The sequence below is a fragment of the Ctenopharyngodon idella genome, chromosome 11 (genome assembly GCF_019924925.1).
Source record: "Ctenopharyngodon idella isolate HZGC_01 chromosome 11, HZGC01, whole genome shotgun sequence".
NCBI lineage: Eukaryota > Metazoa > Chordata > Actinopteri > Cypriniformes > Xenocyprididae > Ctenopharyngodon > Ctenopharyngodon idella.
The window spans coordinates 4,879,793-4,902,449 of record NC_067230.1 but is presented as its reverse complement, the minus strand read 5'-3'; the positions used below and the strand labels follow the sequence as shown (position 1 = coordinate 4,902,449).

The window sequence follows — 22,657 nt, the reverse complement described above, 5'->3', positions numbered from 1 at the left end:
TATTTGCACCTCAGTATTTTTGTACATTAACAGGATGCAATAATATCATAGAGTGTAAATGATTATATTTATTAAAATTATTAAATGGATGCTGCCTTATTGGGAGAATAAAAACCCTTCCTACACCTTCCCCTAATCCTACCCAATAAACACTTTTAATATTATTAAACACTCGTTCGCAGTTTATTCCCACTTTTAGAACATTATTTTCATTTTTATTAAGAATAAATGTGAACTCGGCAAAACGCGGATTTGAACCCGCGTCAATCGCGTTAAAAAAGCAAGCCTTACTTGCTACTGCTGCGCCACTGAAGACGTTGAATCCTATGTGTCTTTTTTAAAACTTGAGTGGCCCAACCAGACATTGGTGTGCGGAGCTAGTGTAAATAGCATTTGCCAACAAGGGACGCTATTTGCACTTAGTGTAAATAGACACTCCGAAAACTTAATGGCATGAAAAACATTGTGACATTCAAAATTTTATATTTTGCCAGCAAAATCACTACAATCAATTAATCATCAATAGCCCAGCCCTAGTGATCAGTTTATTTATTTATTTATTTTTTTCAATTTTTAAATGAATACATGGATAAAAAAGCATGAAGATGAACTTCAGCCATTCCAACAGACAAGACCTTTTATATGAGCTCATAACACAAACAACTTTAGCATGCAGACAAAAGTTGTCAAAAGTTAAAACCTCTGCATTGTACCTTTGGTTGAATTGCTCCAACGGTTACCTTCAGAATAATGGGAAAGAGTCAGCAGGTTGACACATGAGGCACCTGCCCCAGACCCAAAAACAGTAATGCGTAAAGGGTCACCCCCAAAGAATGCAATGTTTTCACTCGTCCAGCGCAGGGCCTGGATTTGATCAAGAAGTCCATAGTTTCCCTTGGCTGCCTGGTCTCCTGTGCTCAAAAAACCTGCAGAAAGAAGAAAGAATCGAATCAGTGTTTATATGCATTGCTGTGCAACTTTAAAAAAAGATCGAAAGCTATTGAAATATTCAATAGCAAAATGCAGTTGAAAGTACGTCAGAGAAAGTGACACATTTCTGAAATGAGGGGAAACATTCTCATCCCTTCTTCCAAACATTTTTTTTTTTAACATCCATGAAATGTTATTATCACATTTGTTCACCTCAGGAGAGCTTATGTAAACCGTTTTTAATAATTGTTTATTTCTTGTATATCACAGTTGGCTCCTCCTCCTCTGGCAGACAACACTGCCAATATTTTTTGATTAAAGGCAGCATCATTTTATAGACTATTTTGGGCCTATTATTAAAAAAAAAAAGTAAAGCAATGTAATAAAAGTAATAACAGTAATGAAACTATATCAACCAAACATAGAGAATTTAAGGAGATCAAGCTCTGTTCCAAAACCTACAGAGTACCCTATGTAGGTTGCATTTTAGGGGATTATAGAAATACCTTTATTTGGTCAAATTCTAAGTCATTGCATATATCCTTTGCAGAGTAGGCAAAATACATTGTGACAAACTCAGTGAAAAAGAAAAAAAACAAAAAAAACAACCTAAGCTAGAGGATGAAGATGAATCGCAATTATAAACTCATTCAAAAACTCATTAAAAAAGATTAGAAGAATAGTTCAATCTGATTTGAAGTGCATTATTTTACCCAATATTCCTGTATGCTATTACTAAATATTATTGTTATGTTAGCTTAGCAACATGCTAACAGCAAACTCTACTGAACTCAGTGGTGAGTAGAGACTCATGTGTGCACTCATGTGTGCTTTGTGTGAGAAATGCTTTTTGAATGACAGAGTACATCGCAACATGAAAAATCTTTCAAATCAAGTCAGAAGGTTTTGTTTCAGTTAGGATGCTAACTTAGAGTTTTTTTTTTTTGCCTATGTAGGCAACAAAGCAACTCACTACATTTATTATTATTGTATGTTAGCAGTGTAGTTCTTAAAGGCATAGTTCACCCAAAAATTAAAATTATCCCATGATTTACTCACCTTCAAGCCATCCTAGGTATATATGACTATCTTCTTTCACAATTAGAGTTATATTAAAATATATCCTGGCTTTTTTGAAGCCCAAAAAAAGTGCATTCATCCATCATAAAAGTCATCCATATGGCTCCAGGGGGTTAATAAAGGCTTTCTGAAGCGAAGCGATTGGATTTTGTAAGAAAAATATCCATATTTAAAACTTTATTAACTATAATAACTAGCTTCCTGCAGAGGGCCGGACGCATCGATTTACAGCAAAAGAATAACCTCTGACACGATGTAGGATGTAGGAGTAGCGTAAGCTTAAACGCCTCTACCGGCTCAAAAAAATAGTGCTCAACAAACACACGCTCCTCTTCTCTTATATCAAACATCCTCTGAAATTTCTCTTTAAAAATTCTTGTTCTAGACTTCTAATTCGTGACCGGTGTTTTGTTTTGCTCTATCCTCTGCACTTCCGCATTCATCAATATTTAATGCGTTGGGTCAGGGGTTACTTTTTTGCCGTAAATCCATGCGTACAGCCGCCTGCTGGAAGCAAGTTATTATAGTTAATAAAGTTTTAAATATGGATATTTTTCTTACAAAAATCCTTTGCTTCGCTTCAGAAGGGCTTTATTAACCCTCTGGATTACTTTTATGATGGATGGATGCACTTTTTTCACACCCCCTTCGCTACCATTATAAAGCTAGGAAGAGCAGGAATATTATTTAATATAACTCCGACTGTGATTGTCTGAAAGAACATAGTCATATCATATTTGGGATGGCTTGAGGGTGATTAAATCATGGGATAATTTTAATTTTTGGATGAACTATCCCTTTAACTCTAAACTACATTAATCAACATTACACTGCTTGTCCCCTTTTTTTTTTTTTGAAAAAAAAAAAAAAAAAAAAAAATTGCTTTGGTTTGATCTTCTTGCTTGGTTTGGTCAGCCAGTGGAACCACAGCTCTCTGGGGTCACTGGAGAATGCAGCTGTTGTTTTACCCCTTGACTTCCACTTAAGTGCACTCCAATTAACAACAAAGTTTGTAGCAATATATTACAAATGTCAGTGAGAAAATTGTGATTACACAGAACTAACGCAGTGGTGCGTTTTAATGGAAAACTAGTCTAACTACTTCACTACAGTTGCTTATCCTGGGAATATACGTACATCCTGAGGGTGCTTGTGGAATACTGATTGTGTGTATGTTCAGTGAATAGATGACCGTTTGGGTCTTGTAATTGCCCTCACACTCCCAGAACACATGAAAAATAATAAAGCCACACAACAAGTGTTCTATCGAAAGCTCATTTACAGTCGCAGACGACAAGAAACAAAACACTCCGAAATAACTCTGGTTCTGCACACGAAGCACACACACACACAAATCCATCTGACCCTTCCTCTGCTACCTTCCTTTTGTTAATTGAGTTCTTTATTGGATTTAATTAATCTAGTTGTGTTGCTACATCAAGAAGTTGATCTCCTGGAAGTGGCCGTCGAATACAAGCACGCATTTAATTGATTCCATTTAGCCAAGGCAGTGTGCAGAGCAAATCAAAAAGACCAGGCACAGGCTCGAAAATGATTAGCAATCAAATGGCAGGCTGTCAGGTGCTCATGCCTGCGGCGCAGAGCCGTGAGCACATTTGGCTGCTAACACAGGCAGGCGGCGGCCTGCTTTCCATCCTCATACATGCAGAGAGGTGCAATCCAATCATGGGGAACAAAAGGGCCTCCCTCTGCTCGGACAGTGAATAGCCCGGGCTTGTGAATGGAAGTGTATTTGGTGCAATGTGGAGAAAACAGATTCACAACAATTCACTTTAATGAGACATGCAATAATCATGGATTTTTATCACAGTAGTCAAGGAGTGCTCTTGGATTTGTTGTATAAGCGTTATTGGCTCATTTCTATAAGATTCAGGGTCTGCGGAACACTATCCATGGCAGTTCCCAGCTAACAAAAATATGTTCTAAGAAAGTTTTGCTAACGTTTCCATTAAGTTTGTTCAAAATGTCGCTTTCAAAAAAAGCAAAACAACAACAACAACAACAAAAATTTAAACGGTTATGCGAACATTAAGGAAACATCCCATCTTAGCATTCTTCAAACATTTTGGGAATGTTACTGTTGGATGCTCTCTGAACATTCCAAAAAAAAAAAAAAAGTAACATTTAAGTAAGCAATAAGGTACTCGAGGCTGTGCTGTATCGTGAATAAGTCACGACTGAAGGGCGTTACGAAGCAGAGTGCCTGCAACCCCTTCAGCCGTGACTTATTCACGATACAGCACTAGCCTTGAGTACCTTATTGCTTTTATAAAACGGTTACCACACAATACAAATATTAAAGCGAAAAATATGTATCAATGCAACTTTCATGAAGTAAACAGTCACTAAAAGCCTTCCTTCCACCGGAAAAAAAAATAGTCCCCGACCGTAAAACAGCAACAGAAATTACATTATTACGCCATTAGATGGTGGCAAAGACTGTCTTTATGAGTGTGTCAGTCAGTAGCAGTAAGACTTTTACACTGAAAAGACTGAATTGTTGTGAACACAGAATAAAACGCAACTGACAAATGCTTTGACTAGCGCTGTCAGTCACGGGAAAACCCCTTAACTGTTAAAAGGACAAGATAATACATCGGACATTTAAACAGATTTTTTATTAGGAACATAGGACTGACCTGAAGGAAAATGCTAAATCTGAAAGCAGGTAATAAACTCTTTCTCAAAATACTCTCCTACATAATACATTACATTTCAATGAACAATATAAAATGAGAACAAACAGTTTACGAAGCTAAGAGTGGTTGATAAGGGTATTGTGTAGTGATACACAGAACCGTTGGGTGAAGCGGTCATAGCCGTGTTTTATCGTGAATAAAACACAGCTATTGACCTAGCAGAATCAAGGACAGGAACTAACCGTTTTATAAAAACTTTTAAATGAACATCCAACTAAAATATTTCAGAAAAAAAAAAAAAAAAAAACGCTCCATGAATAATATATAAATGGCGTTTTTGTGCTAACATTTTGAGAACATTATTAAAGACCAGATAGCACTGAATGAACTTTAATGTTAATGGAAAAATGTTTGTTCATAACTTTGAGAGAACCTTGTCAGCTAAACCTTGTTAGTTAAAGTTTTGAGAACATTTGCTGTTAGCTGGATTGGAATACAACAATATTACTAGGAATGCACAATACTACTGGTTATTAGACACATAAATAGACAATAAAGGATGTTTAACTGTGCAGCAAATTTGATTAACTTTTTTGTTATTATTTAAAAACACTAATTTAATAAGATTTGAAATGTAATCATTAGCCAATCTAAAAACGAATATCCATTTTTCATCCATTGTACATTATATTGTGATGCCTAAACTTACTTTAAAATGACAGATTTTAGTTTTCTTTTATATAATTTTATATAAATTGGATAGAATATCCAATGGAGGATGGAATATATCATCCATCCTCTCAAAATACAAAGTTCTGATGACTTTACAGTTCCGTCTTCAGATGATTATCAAATTTAAACTGAAAAAGTGCAGCAAAACTCACTCAATAAAATTGAACATTTCTTTGCAAGCTATTCCTGTACAAGTTTACCAACACTCAAATACAGAGTGCTGAACCTTGGATGTTGTTGTTCTAAGATAACCAACCTCTTGTCTCATAGATAAGCTAACAGAGGTGTAATCCACTTCCTGTCTCTTAACAAAAATCAGGAAATTTAAATACTGTAAAGTAACATGCAAAAGTAACTGAAGTAATGTGCGTATTACAGTAACCTGAAGCCCTATAGCCCTATAATGGTCCAAAAAGATAAATAAAAATGGAATCAGTCTGCTATCGTTTGGCACACAGAATTCACAACTAGATGAAAAAGCACCAGAACGGCTTAGTTCCAAGTGCCATGTACTTAAATGAATTCCTTTTGGAACCTTAGCAGAAGGTTTGAGATGTTAAATTAATCTCGGTTTTGACTTGTGAAGGTCAGAAAAGGTAAAAGAGAACAAGACCAACAAAATAAAAGTAGGAAAAATGGATCCCCTCAAAGCAATGCGAGAAGTGACAAAAAGAGAAAAAGGCATTACTGTACATTCCTTTCAGGGTTACAAATAAAGAGAGACGGCAGCAGCAGGATCAGTCCCAGAGATGTTGCATTAGAGCATTTGCCAGTTCGGGTCTCTTTCCAAAAAAGAATTGTAGCAGCCAGACCGTTGGCGCTTTATTTGTCTGTTCTCTACTCACCCGGCAGTGAGACAAATTGGCCCTCCTGTTGTATTTGGGTCCCTAAAAATATTTACAGTATGACAACACCTTCATACCCATTGCAGAATTATCATCCATTTCAGGGACTTCAAGACTAAAAGCAGATGCCATCTGTTCCCATACCACAGGCTGGCACCTGAGAACGCAAGTTTCGAAACTGCAGAGGCGATGAAATGAACTGCCAGAAGTGGGTTTGAAAAGGTTACATTCACTAAAATGATGGCAAGACCGAGTCACTGCCTCAAGTGGTAATTAGCTGTACTGCATGCTGATAATTAAGGTGTAATGTATAGTGACCACAGATGGTATGAAATACTGGCTCGGAGCATTGTCTCTGTCAAAGGAGATTAATACACTAAAGGTTGGCACAGGCTAACAACAGTATCCACTCCAGGATCCCGATTGAATTTGACTTGACAGACCTATTCCTGTCTTCATTGCTTTGATATGCAGAATCCGAAATCTGAAAACTGCTGCTCCAGGCAAAATACACAGAATTTTATTCAAACATTTATTTTTTTCTTTGGGATATTACATTAAAGTAACCCACTTTCTTCCAGAAAAAAATCCATCTCCTTTTATTTCCCTCCTCTCCAAGGAGGATGGATCAGTGACATGCTGAATGCCTTTCATGTTAATGTTTCGTGAAAAATAAACACTAATAAAAAATAAATGGCTGTAGAGTTTGCAACATTACTATCGAAAAAATGCAGTCCAAACAAATACCATGGCAGGGTAATCTTCCCTGTGTAAATATAGGTAATGAAAGTTAAATGTACATTTCGATAATGGAAAGGATTACAGTATTAGACCTAGACATTGGATGTTGCATTATTTAGCATATTTTACAGCTGTCAGATTCTTATCCTGTTAACATCCTTGTCATATCCCATTTCAGTGGATTAAGTAAATGAAATTACCTCTAGGTAAGGCCTACTGTTTGCTGACTTGGATGAAGTTCAATAAACATTTTTGTCACCTAATTTAGCATAACATCACTTAACATATTGTAAAAGAATAAAAAGCATAACGAAGCATAACATAATGAACAATATTAACAGTATAGCAAAGCAAAACATAACATAAACATAACATTACTTATGCTTAACATCAACCCAGACACAGCACATAAACATAGCATAATCCAAGCATAACTACAACTAGCATAACCCATACCATAACTCAGGCATAACAACATAGCTGTAGCACAGTAAATAACTTAATATAAAGTAACATAACTCAGACATAACATAATCCAGAAGTAGCACATAACATAACATAACTCAGACATAATCTATATGTAATCAGATGGAGCACTTAATATAAAATAATTCACACATAGCACGTAACAACGTAACGTAACGTAACATTCGTTGGCAAGTAGAGTCTATGGTCTGATGTGGGAGTGCCGTTTAAGGGTTCAGTAATGTGCTAATTACATTAGGTGCTTGCTGAGTAGCATGGGGAGCTTAATGAAGGCTAATGTAAATACTTGCTCTTTACTTATTCCACCTCGCTAACTTTGCTTAAGGGATGCACAGCATCTTCTGACAGGGCCAAACAACTGCTGTGAATCTCCAGCCAACACCACACACAGCACCAACCTACAGTCTGTATGAGTTGTTGGAATAGATTTATTGGTAACACTTTCTATGAAGACTATGCTTATAATGAATTATAGCTCTTTTTATAAGCAAGTATTACTATTTTATAAACATATTTATAAAGACTTATACCACATTATAAGGACAGTTATGGTTACATTTATATTATTTATATAATTAATTATAAGTCATGCATTTGCTTTTTCAATGCTCATGCTTATTATACACTGATTTATAAGTATTAATTAGTCAGTCGTATGGTTCCATGAATGTATTTATAAAGATGCAACCTGCATTGCTGCTAAGTGAATATATTAATAGCTGTATTGTGTTCTTATAAATACATATTGTGAGTAAAGTGAAAACACAGAATGCAATTTTCCTAAAGCAAATGTTAAGAAATCATGAAGATGTGCTCATTATACATTTTAAGTTGCTTACTTGTAAATGTAACTAATGAACAACAATTCCTGTAATAAAATAATGAAAAAAAAAAAAAAAAAAAAAGTTGGAAAACAGTTACAAACAGTTGGGAAAAAAATTATCTTTTTTAATGTTACATACTTGCAAAACACTGCAACAATATTTTTAAAGTATAATTCCAAACTGCTATAAGCAATATAAATGTATCTATAACTGTTCTTATAATGCGGTATAGGTCTTAATGAGGCTTTACAGAATAGTAATACTTACTTATAAGTATAATATAAAGTATAAATGGGCCTATAAATCATTATAAGCATGGTCTTCATAGAAAGTGTTAAAATATGGCTTTGAATAAACACGAAACCTCATGAATTATACACATTTTAAAAATAAAATCTAAAAAAAAAAAAAAAAACTCAGTGGAACAAGTTCCTTATACTGTATGCGCTGTTGCGTATTGAATCTCTGACCAGTATCCTCAGCAAGAGACTAGTTGAAATTCTAGCAGATTTTTTTATATTAGAACTGATGATGCTAATATAATTGTTGAAAAAATATGTATAATTACAACATGCCATGCAATATATTTTATCCTGGAATAAATCTGAAGACACTCTTCAGAGATTCTCCTTTTGTGTTCCACAGAAAAAAATAACAGCAAGTGAAAGTGAGTAAATAATGACAGAGTTTTCATTTCCTTTAATATAATCCATTTGTATAGTAGTTATTTTGAATCTAAAAGTAATTCATATGCCTGACAGGTGGCAAAACAAAATAGCTCTGTGTACGTATCGCAAAGCACAAGTTCAAACATCAACAGGATGCAATAATTGTTCTTAAAATACTGCCATGCAACATACATGAAAGCCCCAAACTGCAGCACAGCTTTCTTTGAAATTTGCTTCTTGGTAGTTGCATTGCTTCAAAACCTGATCTGAATTGTTAACCAGCTCCCTTTCCATAGAAAAGAACAACATTTGCATACAGATAACAGCCTTCTGCGGTTTAACACACACACACATACACACACTCCTAGCAGGATGGGGAAAGAGAGTGAGCGCGAGAGGGAGAATAAAACCTTTTCATAAGAAGTGAGAGTCTAAAGATAGCCCTCCATCTTTTTTCCCTCTTGCTCCTCTCCAGTGCACATCCTGGAAATATTCCTCTCCTCTGACATGTGTGAGAGCAAGAGAGTGCAGTTGAGTGCTGTCTTCCAGGTGGCCCTATCGCTAGAAAAAAAAACGCTGAACCAAAAAGTACTCTTATCTAACAGAGTACATCCAGATATTTTATCTTTTATTTAAATATTTATCTTTATGTCGATAATCATCCAAGGCTTTTCCGGGGACTGAGGAGAGCACAGGCGTCCCCCATTTAGCGACAGAGACATACGGGTGTTTCTTCAACTACAGGCATTTCTGGACTACCAGTATCACAAAAGATTTTTCCTCCCTGAATTCTGTACATAAAAAAAAATAAATAAATGATGAGAGCATGAGAAAAAGTTTTCATGTGATCTTCGCATTTCAAAACAAAAGTTGAAATCTGTTAGTTTTAATAAAAATCTACCCCAGGGACATGAAAGTGGCTGTAGCTGAAGGAACACCCATACATGACCTCAGAAACCTGCATGGAACCTGGAGGCAAGGTCTCACTAATGAGCCCAGACGAAGGAGGGAAAGATGTGGAGACGAGCCCCATTGCCCGCTCCCTCCAGTAACAAACACACAGCTTTGAAAATGTCATCTCACTTCTGCAGTGGTGACAGTGCCGTCTGCAGTCAAGCGGCCCACCGCTGAGCCAGACACCATGTGTTTAAAAAACTGCATTTGTGACGATCTTTGTCTGTCAACACAACATATCAGCTCACTTCAGGGAAAAAATAGCAGCGACTTGGAGGTTAGAGAAATGTGTTCCAATACGTTGTGTAACTGCAATCATGCAGGAGTTTGAGTCTGAATTGCATCTAGGATCCAAAATTAACACTCAGCAAACAAACATAAGTATAAATTGGCTTTTCCGAGTTATTAACCATTTTAGACACAAAATGAAAATAAAAGGAAGAAAATCATAATAACTCTGCAGTTATAGGTGCTGATTAACAGAGGCACAGGGGCTATTTTGATTATGATGTATACGTGTGACATAATGGCTCATGTTGTTTCAAGAAAATAATCAAGAGAAAACAATAAACCTGCCATTTTAGTTTATATATATTTTCAATGTGTCATTAGCAGATGTGACAAAAAAGTTAATTTTGGACCCTGCTTGCATTTTTCACTTCTTTCCCATAGAGTTTAATGTATCCTCTCAGAGCCAAAATGAATAAAATAAAATAAAAAGAGGGGAAAAATGTGAATTCATGTGGAAGACCTTGAATTCATGAGACCATTAAACATAGCTTGGATATTGAGCACATCTCCATAAAAATCATTTGTAATTACCAGCAATCAGAAATGTTTAGTTTTGAGTCAAACAAATTGAAGCTTTCATACTCAGATTGGATAAGGGGTGTGTTTAGCACCCAAATCTCCTTTGCTCACTTACAGCAGTAACCTCAACAAGTTATGTTGACTTGATCATCTTGCCAGACTGCAGTGAAACCAAACCAAACAAGCTTTGATCTCAGACTACACTACTATCTTTCATAATGATGAGACAGTCAGCCCCAAAACTATTCAGAGAGTCTTCTTGAGAGTAATCTCTGCAGAACCAGACCTGCAGAAAGGGAAAAAAATACATACTGCAGTAAAAAAAAAAAAAAAAAAAAAAAACAGTTGTCAAGGCTGCACTATGGTGGCGCTAAAGGGCATATAGGAAACATCACAACATTAACCAACCTAACTTTATCCATTAAAATGTCAAGTTGCTCCAGGCCACCAGGGGCAGTGCAATCCAGGAGCAGTCGTTTCCAATTAAATCTAATATTCAAAGGACCCCCATAATTACGCATATTTATATAGAGAAACTAGACATTTGACAAAAGTGTTCAGTAAATAAGGGATAATGTACAAATATAGCCAGTCATTAGTGCAAAATAAACACCAACAGGTTGCTCAGGGCTGCGTTTCCCAAAAGTTGATTGTAGAGACCATTGGTGTCAATGGTTTTAAAATTTACTAAGGCTTACGATACTTTTGGGAAATGCAGGCCTGGTCTGAATGTACTATCATAATATTTGGATACTTACAAAATATATAATAATAAATAGTGTAAATAGACACTCCGAAATAATATTTCTTGTCTAAGTGCAAATAGAGTCCAAATGCTATTTACACTAGCTCCGCCCACCGATGTCTGGTTGGGCCACTCAAGTTTTAAAAAAGACGCATAGAATTCAATGTATTCAATGGTGCAACAGTAGCGAGTAAAGCTCGCTTTTAACACGATCAATGCGGGTTCGAATCTGCCTTTTGCCGAGCTCGCATTTATTTTCAATAAAAATGAAAATAATGTTCTAAAAGTGGAAATAAACTGCCTAACGAGTGTTTAATAATATTAAAAGTGTTTATTGGGTAGGGTTAGGGGAAGGTGTAGGGAGGGTTTTTATTCTCCCAATAAGGCAACATCCATTTAATAATTGTAATAAATATAATTATTTACACTCAATTATATTATTGCATCCAGTTAATGTACAAAAATACTGAGGTGCCAACATAAAGAATAGACAGCATCTAATTACTATTTACTCTTATTGCAAAGAACTGATACTTTTACATGGTGTAAATAGCATATCGCTAAGAAAATGCTGCTATTGTCACTTAGTGTAAATAGAATATATTGCTATTTTCACTTGGTGTAAATAGCATCTACAGCTAAGAAAATATGCAATTTTCACTTAGTGTAAATAGCATCTAATCGCTATTTACACAGTGTAAATAGCATCTATCACATTTGCACTTGACAAGAAATGCAAATAGCCGCTGCCATATTTTTAGTTGAAATTAACATAATATCACTTAGATTCAATAAAGTACCGTTAGTTGACATTAGTTAACTAACATTAACAAAGATCGATAAATACTGTAGCAAATGTATTGCTCATTGATTGTTAATGTTAGTTAATGTATTAACTAAAGTTAAGTAATGGGAACTAGTACATCAAACTAGTACAGCTACATAGGAAACTGGATGCCAGGGACAATGGTCTGTTATAAATGCTGCGTTCAAAACTGAATACTTCCCTACTATATAGCATGTGTAAAACAGCAAGCCAACAGAGTAGTATGTCCGAATACATAGTATTCGAAAAACAGTAGGCGAAAAGTCCCCGGATGACCTACTACTTCTGCATTCGATGGACACTTTACGTGATGCAATGGTCATGTGACAGTAGCAACATGCTGGATGTAGTACATCCGAATTTCATTCATCCTACCCATATCCATACCATACACTTTTGGTCCTGAAGTAAATTCAAATTCAAATGTAGCACCTACTCAGACAGTGCGTGATTTCGGGTGCAGCAAAAGTTCAGTGTCAAGTGACTGCAGATTGCCATGATCGACCAATCAGAATCAAGTATCAAGTTAACGGTTTAAAAACTATAAATTTTTAAACTTAAAACAGACATAGATTAATGAACTAGTGGATCACATCAGTGTGAAAAAACTAATCAGACCAGATCTGTTTGCAGACAAGAGCAATGATCCCTTATTATTTGGACACAACCATGCAAGACATGCCAGAACTCCAAACTTCCTCCCCCACTGTTTGGCAAAGCAAAGTTTGTGGAGAGGCTCCTGTCTGTCAGTTCTGTCAGATGCTTTTTGGTGAAAGAGCAGAAAAACATGAGATGAGGTGTCAGAGAGGGCATGCAAGACGTTAAGGGAACAGTATTGAATGCTATCTCAGGGGCCACAGCGGTTAACCATGTTTGACAGCTGCAGCGGCTCAAGCCTGTACCTGAGTTGCTCCAGCCAATCAGAACTCTCGTGGCCGTGTCTGAACCTGCGGCCAGTGAAGCGCCGAAAAAGAGTGTAAGTGCATTCTGACACCCTCCCAGATTAAATGTCACAGAGTGTCACTGGGTCCTAATGCCCCACAGTCCTTCACTCATGGGTTGGATATGACTATCGACCCATCACTGCTGTGCCACAGACGCCTCATGATTGTCTTTGTCTTTTTGCCCTCCTGTCTCAGGAAAATCCACTATAGAAAGAGAAAAAAAGTTTAAAACATGTAACAAGTTCTTAGAAATGAACTCTGTGTAATAATGGTAGTTTTGAAAAACGTTTATGCCTTTTTCAAGAAAGGTTTAATTTAATTTGAAATTCTAAAAATGTCAAGTGGTGTAACCATTAAGTAAAAAGTAATAACATCTTTTTGATTATTTTTTAAAACAGTTTTTAAATATATTTTTTCAAGGTACATTTTTTTTATATCAAAATATAAAATCATGAAAATCATTAAGTAACCAGAACTAACATTGCTTTATCATAAAAGCTCAAATTATCAAATATTTTAAGATATGTAAGGAACCCTGCATCGGCCCAAAAACGGAATCCGACGGCCCGGGCGAAGGTTAACGCGTGTATGCCTTTTCAGCGCATCTGTGAAGTTCACTTAATTTCACTCGTTTAATCTGACTCCAATTTTAAATGATTATTATTCTCAGGTTTTGTTCCCAATTGGAAATTAATCATTTGTTATGTATTAATTTTGATTTTTGATTATTCTGGGTATCTCATAATTTCAATTATTCGTTCATTATGGTCTCATCATCGCTTAGAGAAATTCACATCGGCCGACTGCGTTCTCACGGACATAAATTCGCCAGTTTATGATCTAGTCAGAGGATGCAGAGTTAACTAATGCATTTGAGTCGAACCGCCACATGCTTGTTCATACAAAAATACAGTTTTCTTAGTCACGATACTGCAACTTGCTAATTCAATAACAGACAAACTCAAAAAGTCCCATGATGTGCCAATATGCTCCTTTCATGGGGCTCTCTGGCTTGGCCTGTCCTGACGCAGATTTACGGAAATGACGGACTCCATAATCTACTGGTCATAATGATTTCAGAAGAATCCAGAGTAAATCAAATATAACATTTTATTTGTCAAGTAAAAATGTATCATGTCAATTTCATAGTTGGACAATTAGAAGCCAATTCAGAAATAATAAATGCATAACATCAACTGAAATGCACATGCACACAGTGGTGGATTAGTGTTTGAAGACACTTGTCCACCACTGTGTGGGGGCTTCTGGCTACAGAAAATCCCCCCTGACTGCTTTGCACTTTACCTTATATACCAAGACCAGAACAAAAGGATTGTAAATTTTTATTACACCAACACCTGTTTTGGGGGGAGAGGAGTGGGTTTTCACAAGTGGCACCACCCAAAAGGAGGACAGAATTCTCCTTAGTTTTTAATCTTCTTCATAATACCAGTGACTGCTGTGAAATTGAGACCATTTTACCAATCGCACTGAGACATTTAAAATGATACCGAACATGAAAGGAATAAACAATAGATACACCAGATACATTATACTTCTTGGAGAACTTTCAGTGACTTGAGTCAGGGGGAAAGGAAGGAGGGTGTGTGTGTTTTGGGGGGAGGGCTATTGCCTCCTGTAGATGTGTGAGGGCAAGGCGTTGTCCTATGCTATTTCTTTGAGATCTTCTCTCCAGATAAGCTTTATTGCTTTATTGCAGGGTGCTTGATCTCAGTTTTTGTCTTAGCAGGAAAATCAAGTCTTACAGTTCCGCCCCTGGCCCCTTGGGGCAAATTCCGATCAGTCCTGAGGGGCCACTTTTGGACATTTCCTGCTTCCATATATTGGGTGTTGTTTTCAGAGTGTTCATAGGCTGGCACTTAGCAGCACCAGTCGATGGGTGCAGGAGTCAAGTCGTCACCTGAAATAACAACATTAAGGCAGGTTGAACATTAAGATGAAAGTACTGCAGAATGCATCTCTGTGACACACAGTCCCTTTAGGTGTGGGTATACTGCGGTGAGTGGATGCTGCAGCAGCTGGACATGATGTCTGCGATCCTCTTGGTCAGGTTTGTTTCCACCTGCACTTGGCTGTGGTGGTATTCTGTCTGTAGAATGACTGGTTGTACCAAGTCTGTTGTGTTGGTCAGCATGAGCAGAACGTGTCAGGAAAGTCTCATTACACTTTACGGAAGCATCTGTGTCCGCCCCAGGTTTAATTGATCCTGTGAGAAGTCCTCGGTTACCTTCAAGTAGAAGGTTTCGTTGCCGGGCAGGTCAAATGTCCATGGGTGAAGGATTCATTTCACTGATGATGCTCCATTGCGTGCAGGACACCTGAACAACTTTTGGATGATCATGCAATACTTGAACACTAATGAATTTGATATTATTGTAAGATGAGAAAAAGGGCTGTTGGAAAACAGAATAACACCAAATAACACATGATGAACATGTCAAAAGTGCGAATGGTAAACAAGGTCTCCTTTTCAGAGTCCTATCTTTAGTGAGCAGGTCTCATTCTAATCACCAGATTCTTCACTATCACTGTGATATGATAGTGGAATTTAGACTTGGTCTGGATGAGTTAAAGGAAAGTAGCAAAGAGTCGAAATAACTAGTATATTTACCAGTGGTATGCATAATTAAATATATCACATACTTAAACATAGAAATACACAATTTCATAATTACAATTATAAAACTGTCTATAATAGTTGTTTTAACTGCAAATCCTTAATGCAAAACTAAGGTTTCAATCAAGTCAATTAGAGAATGGAATTTACTGAAACAGAGATTTGAAATCTCTTGTTTGGCTTTTACAACCATCATCTGTGCATTTGATGTGCAGGCTAAGTCACACTCAAGAATACAGGTCTGACTGGAAATTATGTAACAGATTGACAGAAATGCCTGCATTTCAGTTCTAACTGTTTAGTCAAATTTGTCATTAGTCATATGTTGTAAACTAGGGGGCCCTCCTAGTTTGCAACAATGCCAAGGACTGGACATAATAACCATTTTGTCTAAAGAGACCAGTTGCATTACTGAATAGGTCTCATTTAGATTTGGAATTTGGAATTTGAATGATCAGAAATTCTATTAATTGATGTGTGACTAAAGCCATGCACATGTCCTGCATATTACAGTGTTTCCATAACACCTTAAAATTGACACAATTAAAAAGAAAAGAAATTATGGCAATAATTTCTCTTGTCCTATATGTATGAAGGTGAATGATGTATGCTAAATTTGCATTATGTGAAAAATTTTAGCCTGGATAGTCTTATGATCTATGCCAGGTGGAGATGTTGTGCATTTGTAGTAGGGTGTGTGTTCTGTATGTTTGTGTAGAAGATGGGTGGTGTCTATCCTACCATGATTTGTGTTGCATAATTTAGTTCCAGTTCTACACTGGGAGGCCATGTATCTATGAGTGCAATGAGGTTTGAATGGCCTCTTGAAGTTTCTACACACCCATCTTCTGCAAGTAAAGTTGTGTCCTGACTAAATGCAGGTGGGACCAGATACCCTTGTGGAATCTGGCCCTAAAAATGGCAGCTGTCAGTCCTGAAAGGGAAACAGACACACAGAAAAAACAGTTGATCTTGAACCTTTAAACAAATTGCATTAAGATAGATGGTGCCATCTTAATTTTCTTGAATGGTCTTATCCAGACAGCTGTTGCGGATGGCTTTAATCTGTTAAGATTTTATGCCATTAGAAGAAAATTTGTTTTAGTTTACAAAGACATAGATCATTATTATGATTATGTTTCTGCAAAGGAAAAGGCCAGATAAAACTGAAGGTTAGTGGTCAGTTTAAGCATTGTCAGAGAATCTTGCACCTTGAGTTGCTGTTGCAGCTGTGCTTACACAGTCTGTTGTGTTGTGAGGATTATGACACCCGGGTCTCCTGGGGAAAATCTCACACTAGCCAGATCTGTGATTAGGGCACCAGATCACCATTTGTGGTGTTGTGCTGTTTGTTTAACAATTGGTATTTATGGTGTTATTCAAATACTTGACCATTTGGACCTCTGTGGTCTGTAAAAACAGAAGAGTTTCTGCCTGATATTACCATTTCACACAACTTTAATTACATGTCCAGTAAAATAACTTCCCTGATCAGATCCCATATGATCTAGCGCTCCCAGAGAGGAGTTTGCTAACACTTGTCCACTTTGTTTGTGGTTTTGTTGCAAAGGAAAATCAAAACTTGTACCTCCACTTGTCACTGATCAATAGAATCAAGTTTTAAATCATGTTTAGATCTTGAATGGATTTAGCCTATTCAAGATATGACAATCAGGTTGATCGTTTTAGTTAATAAATACTGGGCGTTGTAATTTTTCTCATTAAAGATTCTTGCACAGATAGAAGATAAAGAAGTTATTTCTCATTAATTTGATTTCTTCCTTCCATTTTTCTTTCCTAACAACTTATTTAATGCAATTGTGAAGCACATTGTAGCCTTATGGCAATTCTATGCTCCTGTACATGGTGTAACTGCAGCTATACAGAAGATAGCTGAGTGATCCACTTAGGAGACAAACAAATTCAACATAGACACACATACAACTTGAAATTGTTGTACAATTTCAGTACTACAGTTATTCCAACTTTCACAAGACACATGGTCTAGAATGCATAGCATCTACAACCTTAAACCTAAGTGTGTCACGCATCACTTACAGTAAAGCAGTCATGTGTTTTAAAGAATAAACTCAACTAGCCTAGGTGCACATATAGTAGCACAAACAACTAGAATGTGTGTTCTATGAGAACAATGTGTCTAACACAATTACAAATTTGAATCCTTACGTTAGTTCCTTATAATTCTTCCAGCACTGATAGTGCTCCCAACTTCTGTCTACATTCTGGTTCCACCTCACTACATTCTAATTCCTTCTGCTCTTCTCCAAAACTCTTTCTCCCATACCATTGCTTGAATCATCATGAGATTAAAGGCCATTCCTGGCCATTATAATATAATATATATCATAATGTGATTATAATATAAATTATATTATATTAAAATAGTATAAATTAAAAATAATTTTATTTGCTGGTCTCAAGAGGGTCAGAGTGATTTGTTATCACCTCACTGATCTTTCAGAAGGCATTTTGCCCTGCAGCTACAGCTGTGATGGCACTGCATTGTGTTCACAGCAACAAGACAAACTGGAAACCAGTTCTAGACTTTGATGCTGTGAATATTAGGTCAAATCATTGCTCAATTCATTTAAAGATTTTTGTGACTACAATATAAAATTGGACACAATTTTCTTATTTTTGGAATAAGATGTAATCAATTACATTCTTCTGAGAATCTATTTGGATATGAAAAGAAAGGTTGGACAAACACAGGTCTGATTGAGAGTACAAAGATTAATTTTTGGTCTGTTTGTTTTTTCAGTTTCTTTTGAGACACTGAACAACATACAAGAGTGCAGTCATTTTAAATAAGACCAAGGTAAAAAATATGTTTTATAAGACTGAGCCTTAAACAGTGCTGTGTACACCATTTGTGACATCAGTCGTAAACCTTCTTAGCACCTCTTGAACAATTTCAAAGTATAGTGATGTAATTCACCTTATTCGTTGGCAAAATTTCTTTTATGAAACAAAGACAAGCTGAGCATGTCCTCTGAATGGGTGAAACCCTCAGGCTCGGCTACAAGCTTCTCATTGACATCATAATTATCATTATGTACATCAGTTTTAACATTTAGTGTATTTTCCCAGTTGCAGTCTCTAGGACTTCTGCATGGCAGCAGTTCTCCAGGACTGAGACAAAATTTCAACCAAATCTTTTCTTTTGAAAATTTTTAGTTTCACTACTCTGTTTTGTCCAGCTTTACATTTCACACACAAAGGATTACAGTGAGAGATTTTGTTCCTTGTTCTATTTTGGTTTATCCAATCGCAAGATTTTTCACAAGTTAACGTGACCATTTGCTTATTTTCAATGTTGCAACGTTGTTACAGCAAAGCAAATAAACATGTAGCTGGGCATTCTTTACCTCAGAATTTAGGTTTTAATTTACAGCCCTCTGTTGAATACCAGAATAAAATTTGGATGATGTTATTCCAATTTAAGGTTAATCTCTTGTTGCGTAGGCAAACAAGGAGATCTTCACAGTTAAAGCAAGGGATATCATTCCTCATCTACGCTGCCGCTATCATGTCCCTGATAAAATGTGGTTGTCTAAATCTCCAGCCCCACCGGATTTCGGTCTCCGGTCTTAATATGGGTATGCCGACCCATTCTACAAATGTGTCTATATGGGATGCGTCTATCTTTCCCTCAACACTTCTAAAAGGCAAATAAGAATGGACTTACCACAACAGCTGAAGAAAGAAGAAGATCAAACCTTGCTTGTTGCAAATCCCAATTTTCCGCTGAAAAGACACTCGCCAACAGGATATGGGAGATCACGTCGGGGTCACCACTTTGTAAGGAACCCTGCATCGGCCCAAAAACGGAATCCGACGGCCCGGGCGAAGGTTAACGCGTGTATGCCTTTTCAGCGCATCTGTGAAGTTCACTTAATTTCACTCGTTTAATCTGACTCCAATTTTAAATGATTATTATTCTCAGGTTTTGTTCCCAATTGGAAATTAATCATTTGTTATGTATTAATTTTGATTTTTGATTATTCTGGGTATCTCATAATTTCAATTATTCGTTCATTATGGTCTCATCATCGCTTAGAGAAATTCACATCGGCCGACTGCGTTCTCACGGACATAAATTCGCCAGTTTATGATCTAGTCAGAGGATGCAGAGTTAACTAATGCATTTGAGTCGAACCGCCACATGCTTGTTCATACAAAAATACAGTTTTCTTAGTCACGATACTGCAACTTGCTAATTCAATAACAGACAAACTCAAAAAGTCCCATGATGTGCCAATATGCTCCTTTCATGGGGCTCTCTGGCTTGGCCTGTCCTGACGCAGATTTACGGAAATGACGGACTCCATAATCTACTGGTCATAATGATTTCAGAAGAATCCAGAGTAAATCAAATATAACATTTTATTTGTCAAGTAAAAATGTATCATGTCAATTTCATAGTTGGACAATTAGAAGCCAATTCAGAAATAATAAATGCATAACATCAACTGAAATGCACATGCACACAGTGGTGGATTAGTGTTTGAAGACACTTGTCCACCACTGTGTGGGGGCTTCTGGCTACAGAAAATCCCCCCTGACTGCTTTGCACTTTACCTTATATACCAAGACCAGAACAAAAGGATTGTAAATTTTTATTACACCAACACCTGTTTTGGGGGGAGAGGAGTGGGTTTTCACAAGTGGCACCACCCAAAAGGAGGACAGAATTCTCCTTAGTTTTTAATCTTCTTCATAATACCAGTGACTGCTGTGAAATTGAGACCATTTTACCAATCGCACTGAGACATTTAAAATGATACCGAACATGAAAGGAATAAACAATAGATACACCAGATACATTATACTTCTTGGAGAACTTTCAGTGACTTGAGTCAGGGGGAAAGGAAGGAGGGTGTGTGTGTTTTGGGGGGAGGGCTATTGCCTCCTGTAGATGTGTGAGGGCAAGGCGTTGTCCTATGCTATTTCTTTGAGATCTTCTCTCCAGATAAGCTTTATTGCTTTATTGCAGGGTGCTTGATCTCAGTTTTTGTCTTAGCAGGAAAATCAAGTCTTACAGATATTTGTTGACCTTGAAACACTCTTTTCTCTGACACATGCTCATCATAGAAGTGTATTCAAGTCACTGTATGTATGAATAGCATTTTTAATGTATTTTTACATAAATTGATAGATAAGAAGAAAAAATATGTCATGTCATTGAAGCCTCTGCTATTCATTTTGTACACTACCATTCAAAAGTCTGGGGTCGGTTTTTGAAAGAAATATTTATTTGATCAAAAACACATTAAAACAGTAATATTATGAAACATTATCATTTAAAATAACTTCATGTAATGGCAATGCTGAATTTTCAGCATCTTTAGTGTCACATGATCCTCCAGAAATCATTCTAATATGCTGATTTAGTGCTCAGAAACATTTATTATTATTATTATTATCATCATCATCACAGTTGAAAACAGTTGTGCTGCCCAACATTTTTCCTTTTCAGGATTTTTTGAAGAATAGAATGTTGGAAAGAACAGCATTCATTCAAAATAAAAATCGTTATAAATGTCTTTCAGACTGACCCCAAAGCTAGTGTAGCTCTATACACTTACAGTATTTCAATACCTGTCACATTTGTGTCCTTTTGTATTTCTCCCAAGGAACTGCCGGAGAAACACCTGAGGCCCAAATGAGAAAGTTGATACTTCAGTGAAGCAACTAAAAACTAAAAGAACAACCTCAGTACAGCTTTCTTTTCCAAGCATAAAGCACTTTGATACACAGCAGGCCATTGCTGATGTATCAGCCATTATAACCACAAAAATTGTTGTTCAACAGCATCCAAGACATCTCTATAGAATGACTCTATTTGTAACAAAAATAAAAATCAATAAATGTGTAACAGACACGAAAGGATGACTGGTAAATGAGAAATGGCTTCTGTATTGCACTTCTAGAGTCATTAACGTAATGGATGCTGAATTACAACACCCATAACCGACAAAACCTCTTCACAAATGCTTTCTGTTACTCTAACTCACTCTCTCTTCTTTCTGTCAATGCACACAAGGAACAGAGATCTGGAACTGATAAGGGCAAAATAAAAGCACATCACTGCCAAAACAAATCTCTATCAGAAAACAACATCAACGGAAGACTTATTCATGCCAAACAAGTATCAGTAGGTATCGGCAGTGAATACTTAAACAGTCAGTCACAAGTTGCCATCTGGCTGATAAAGACTTTGACAAGTTAACTACTTTAGTCTGTCAATCAAATGCCTCTACAAAGAGCAATATTCTTTTAATAAACGTTTATATTCTGATCTCACTGACCGAGCAAACTCATCCCAAATGGCTACAAATCTACTTTTAAGCAATCCAGAGAAAACACCAACCTGAAAAGATATAAACAGCGCGCTGACTCACTACAAAATGAACCCTCTGAAAATCCATGCCTGAAAGAACAGTCGCATAGTAAAAAAACAACATCTATCAATTAAGCATGCTTTCTCCTTCCACTCTTTGAAGATGCATCACAAATTCACATTTGTGTTGCTCTTGCATCATAAATGAATCATAAGGCAGCCATTCCCGTTTGATTGTATTAGTATTGCAAAAATGGATGGATTCTGATGGATTCTGTTGCTTCAAAGGCGCCCATCTAAAAGACTTCAGGCAGGCTTGGAAATGCACAAATCTAGCAGGCTCTTAAAAATTTAAACAGAGACAGAGACCTTCTTCAGGGACCGCCTGTCAAACCTGTCCTAATATGTAA

The 22,657-nt window shown here is 36.6% G+C and overlaps 1 protein-coding gene across 7 annotated transcripts in view; it reads right to left on the bottom strand.

Annotated features, from left to right (window-relative positions):
• nlgn1 (neuroligin 1) overlaps nucleotides 1-22,657 on the bottom strand; it is a 322,087-nt gene that overhangs the window by 7,895 nt on the left and 291,535 nt on the right. For all 7 annotated transcript variants that reach the window (XM_051912622.1, XM_051912623.1, XM_051912619.1 and 4 more), the window contains one exon: nucleotides 714-926. In XM_051912622.1, coding sequence (XP_051768582.1) covers nucleotides 714-926 — 213 coding nt within the window. The remainder of the gene's footprint in view (nucleotides 1-713; nucleotides 927-22,657) is intronic.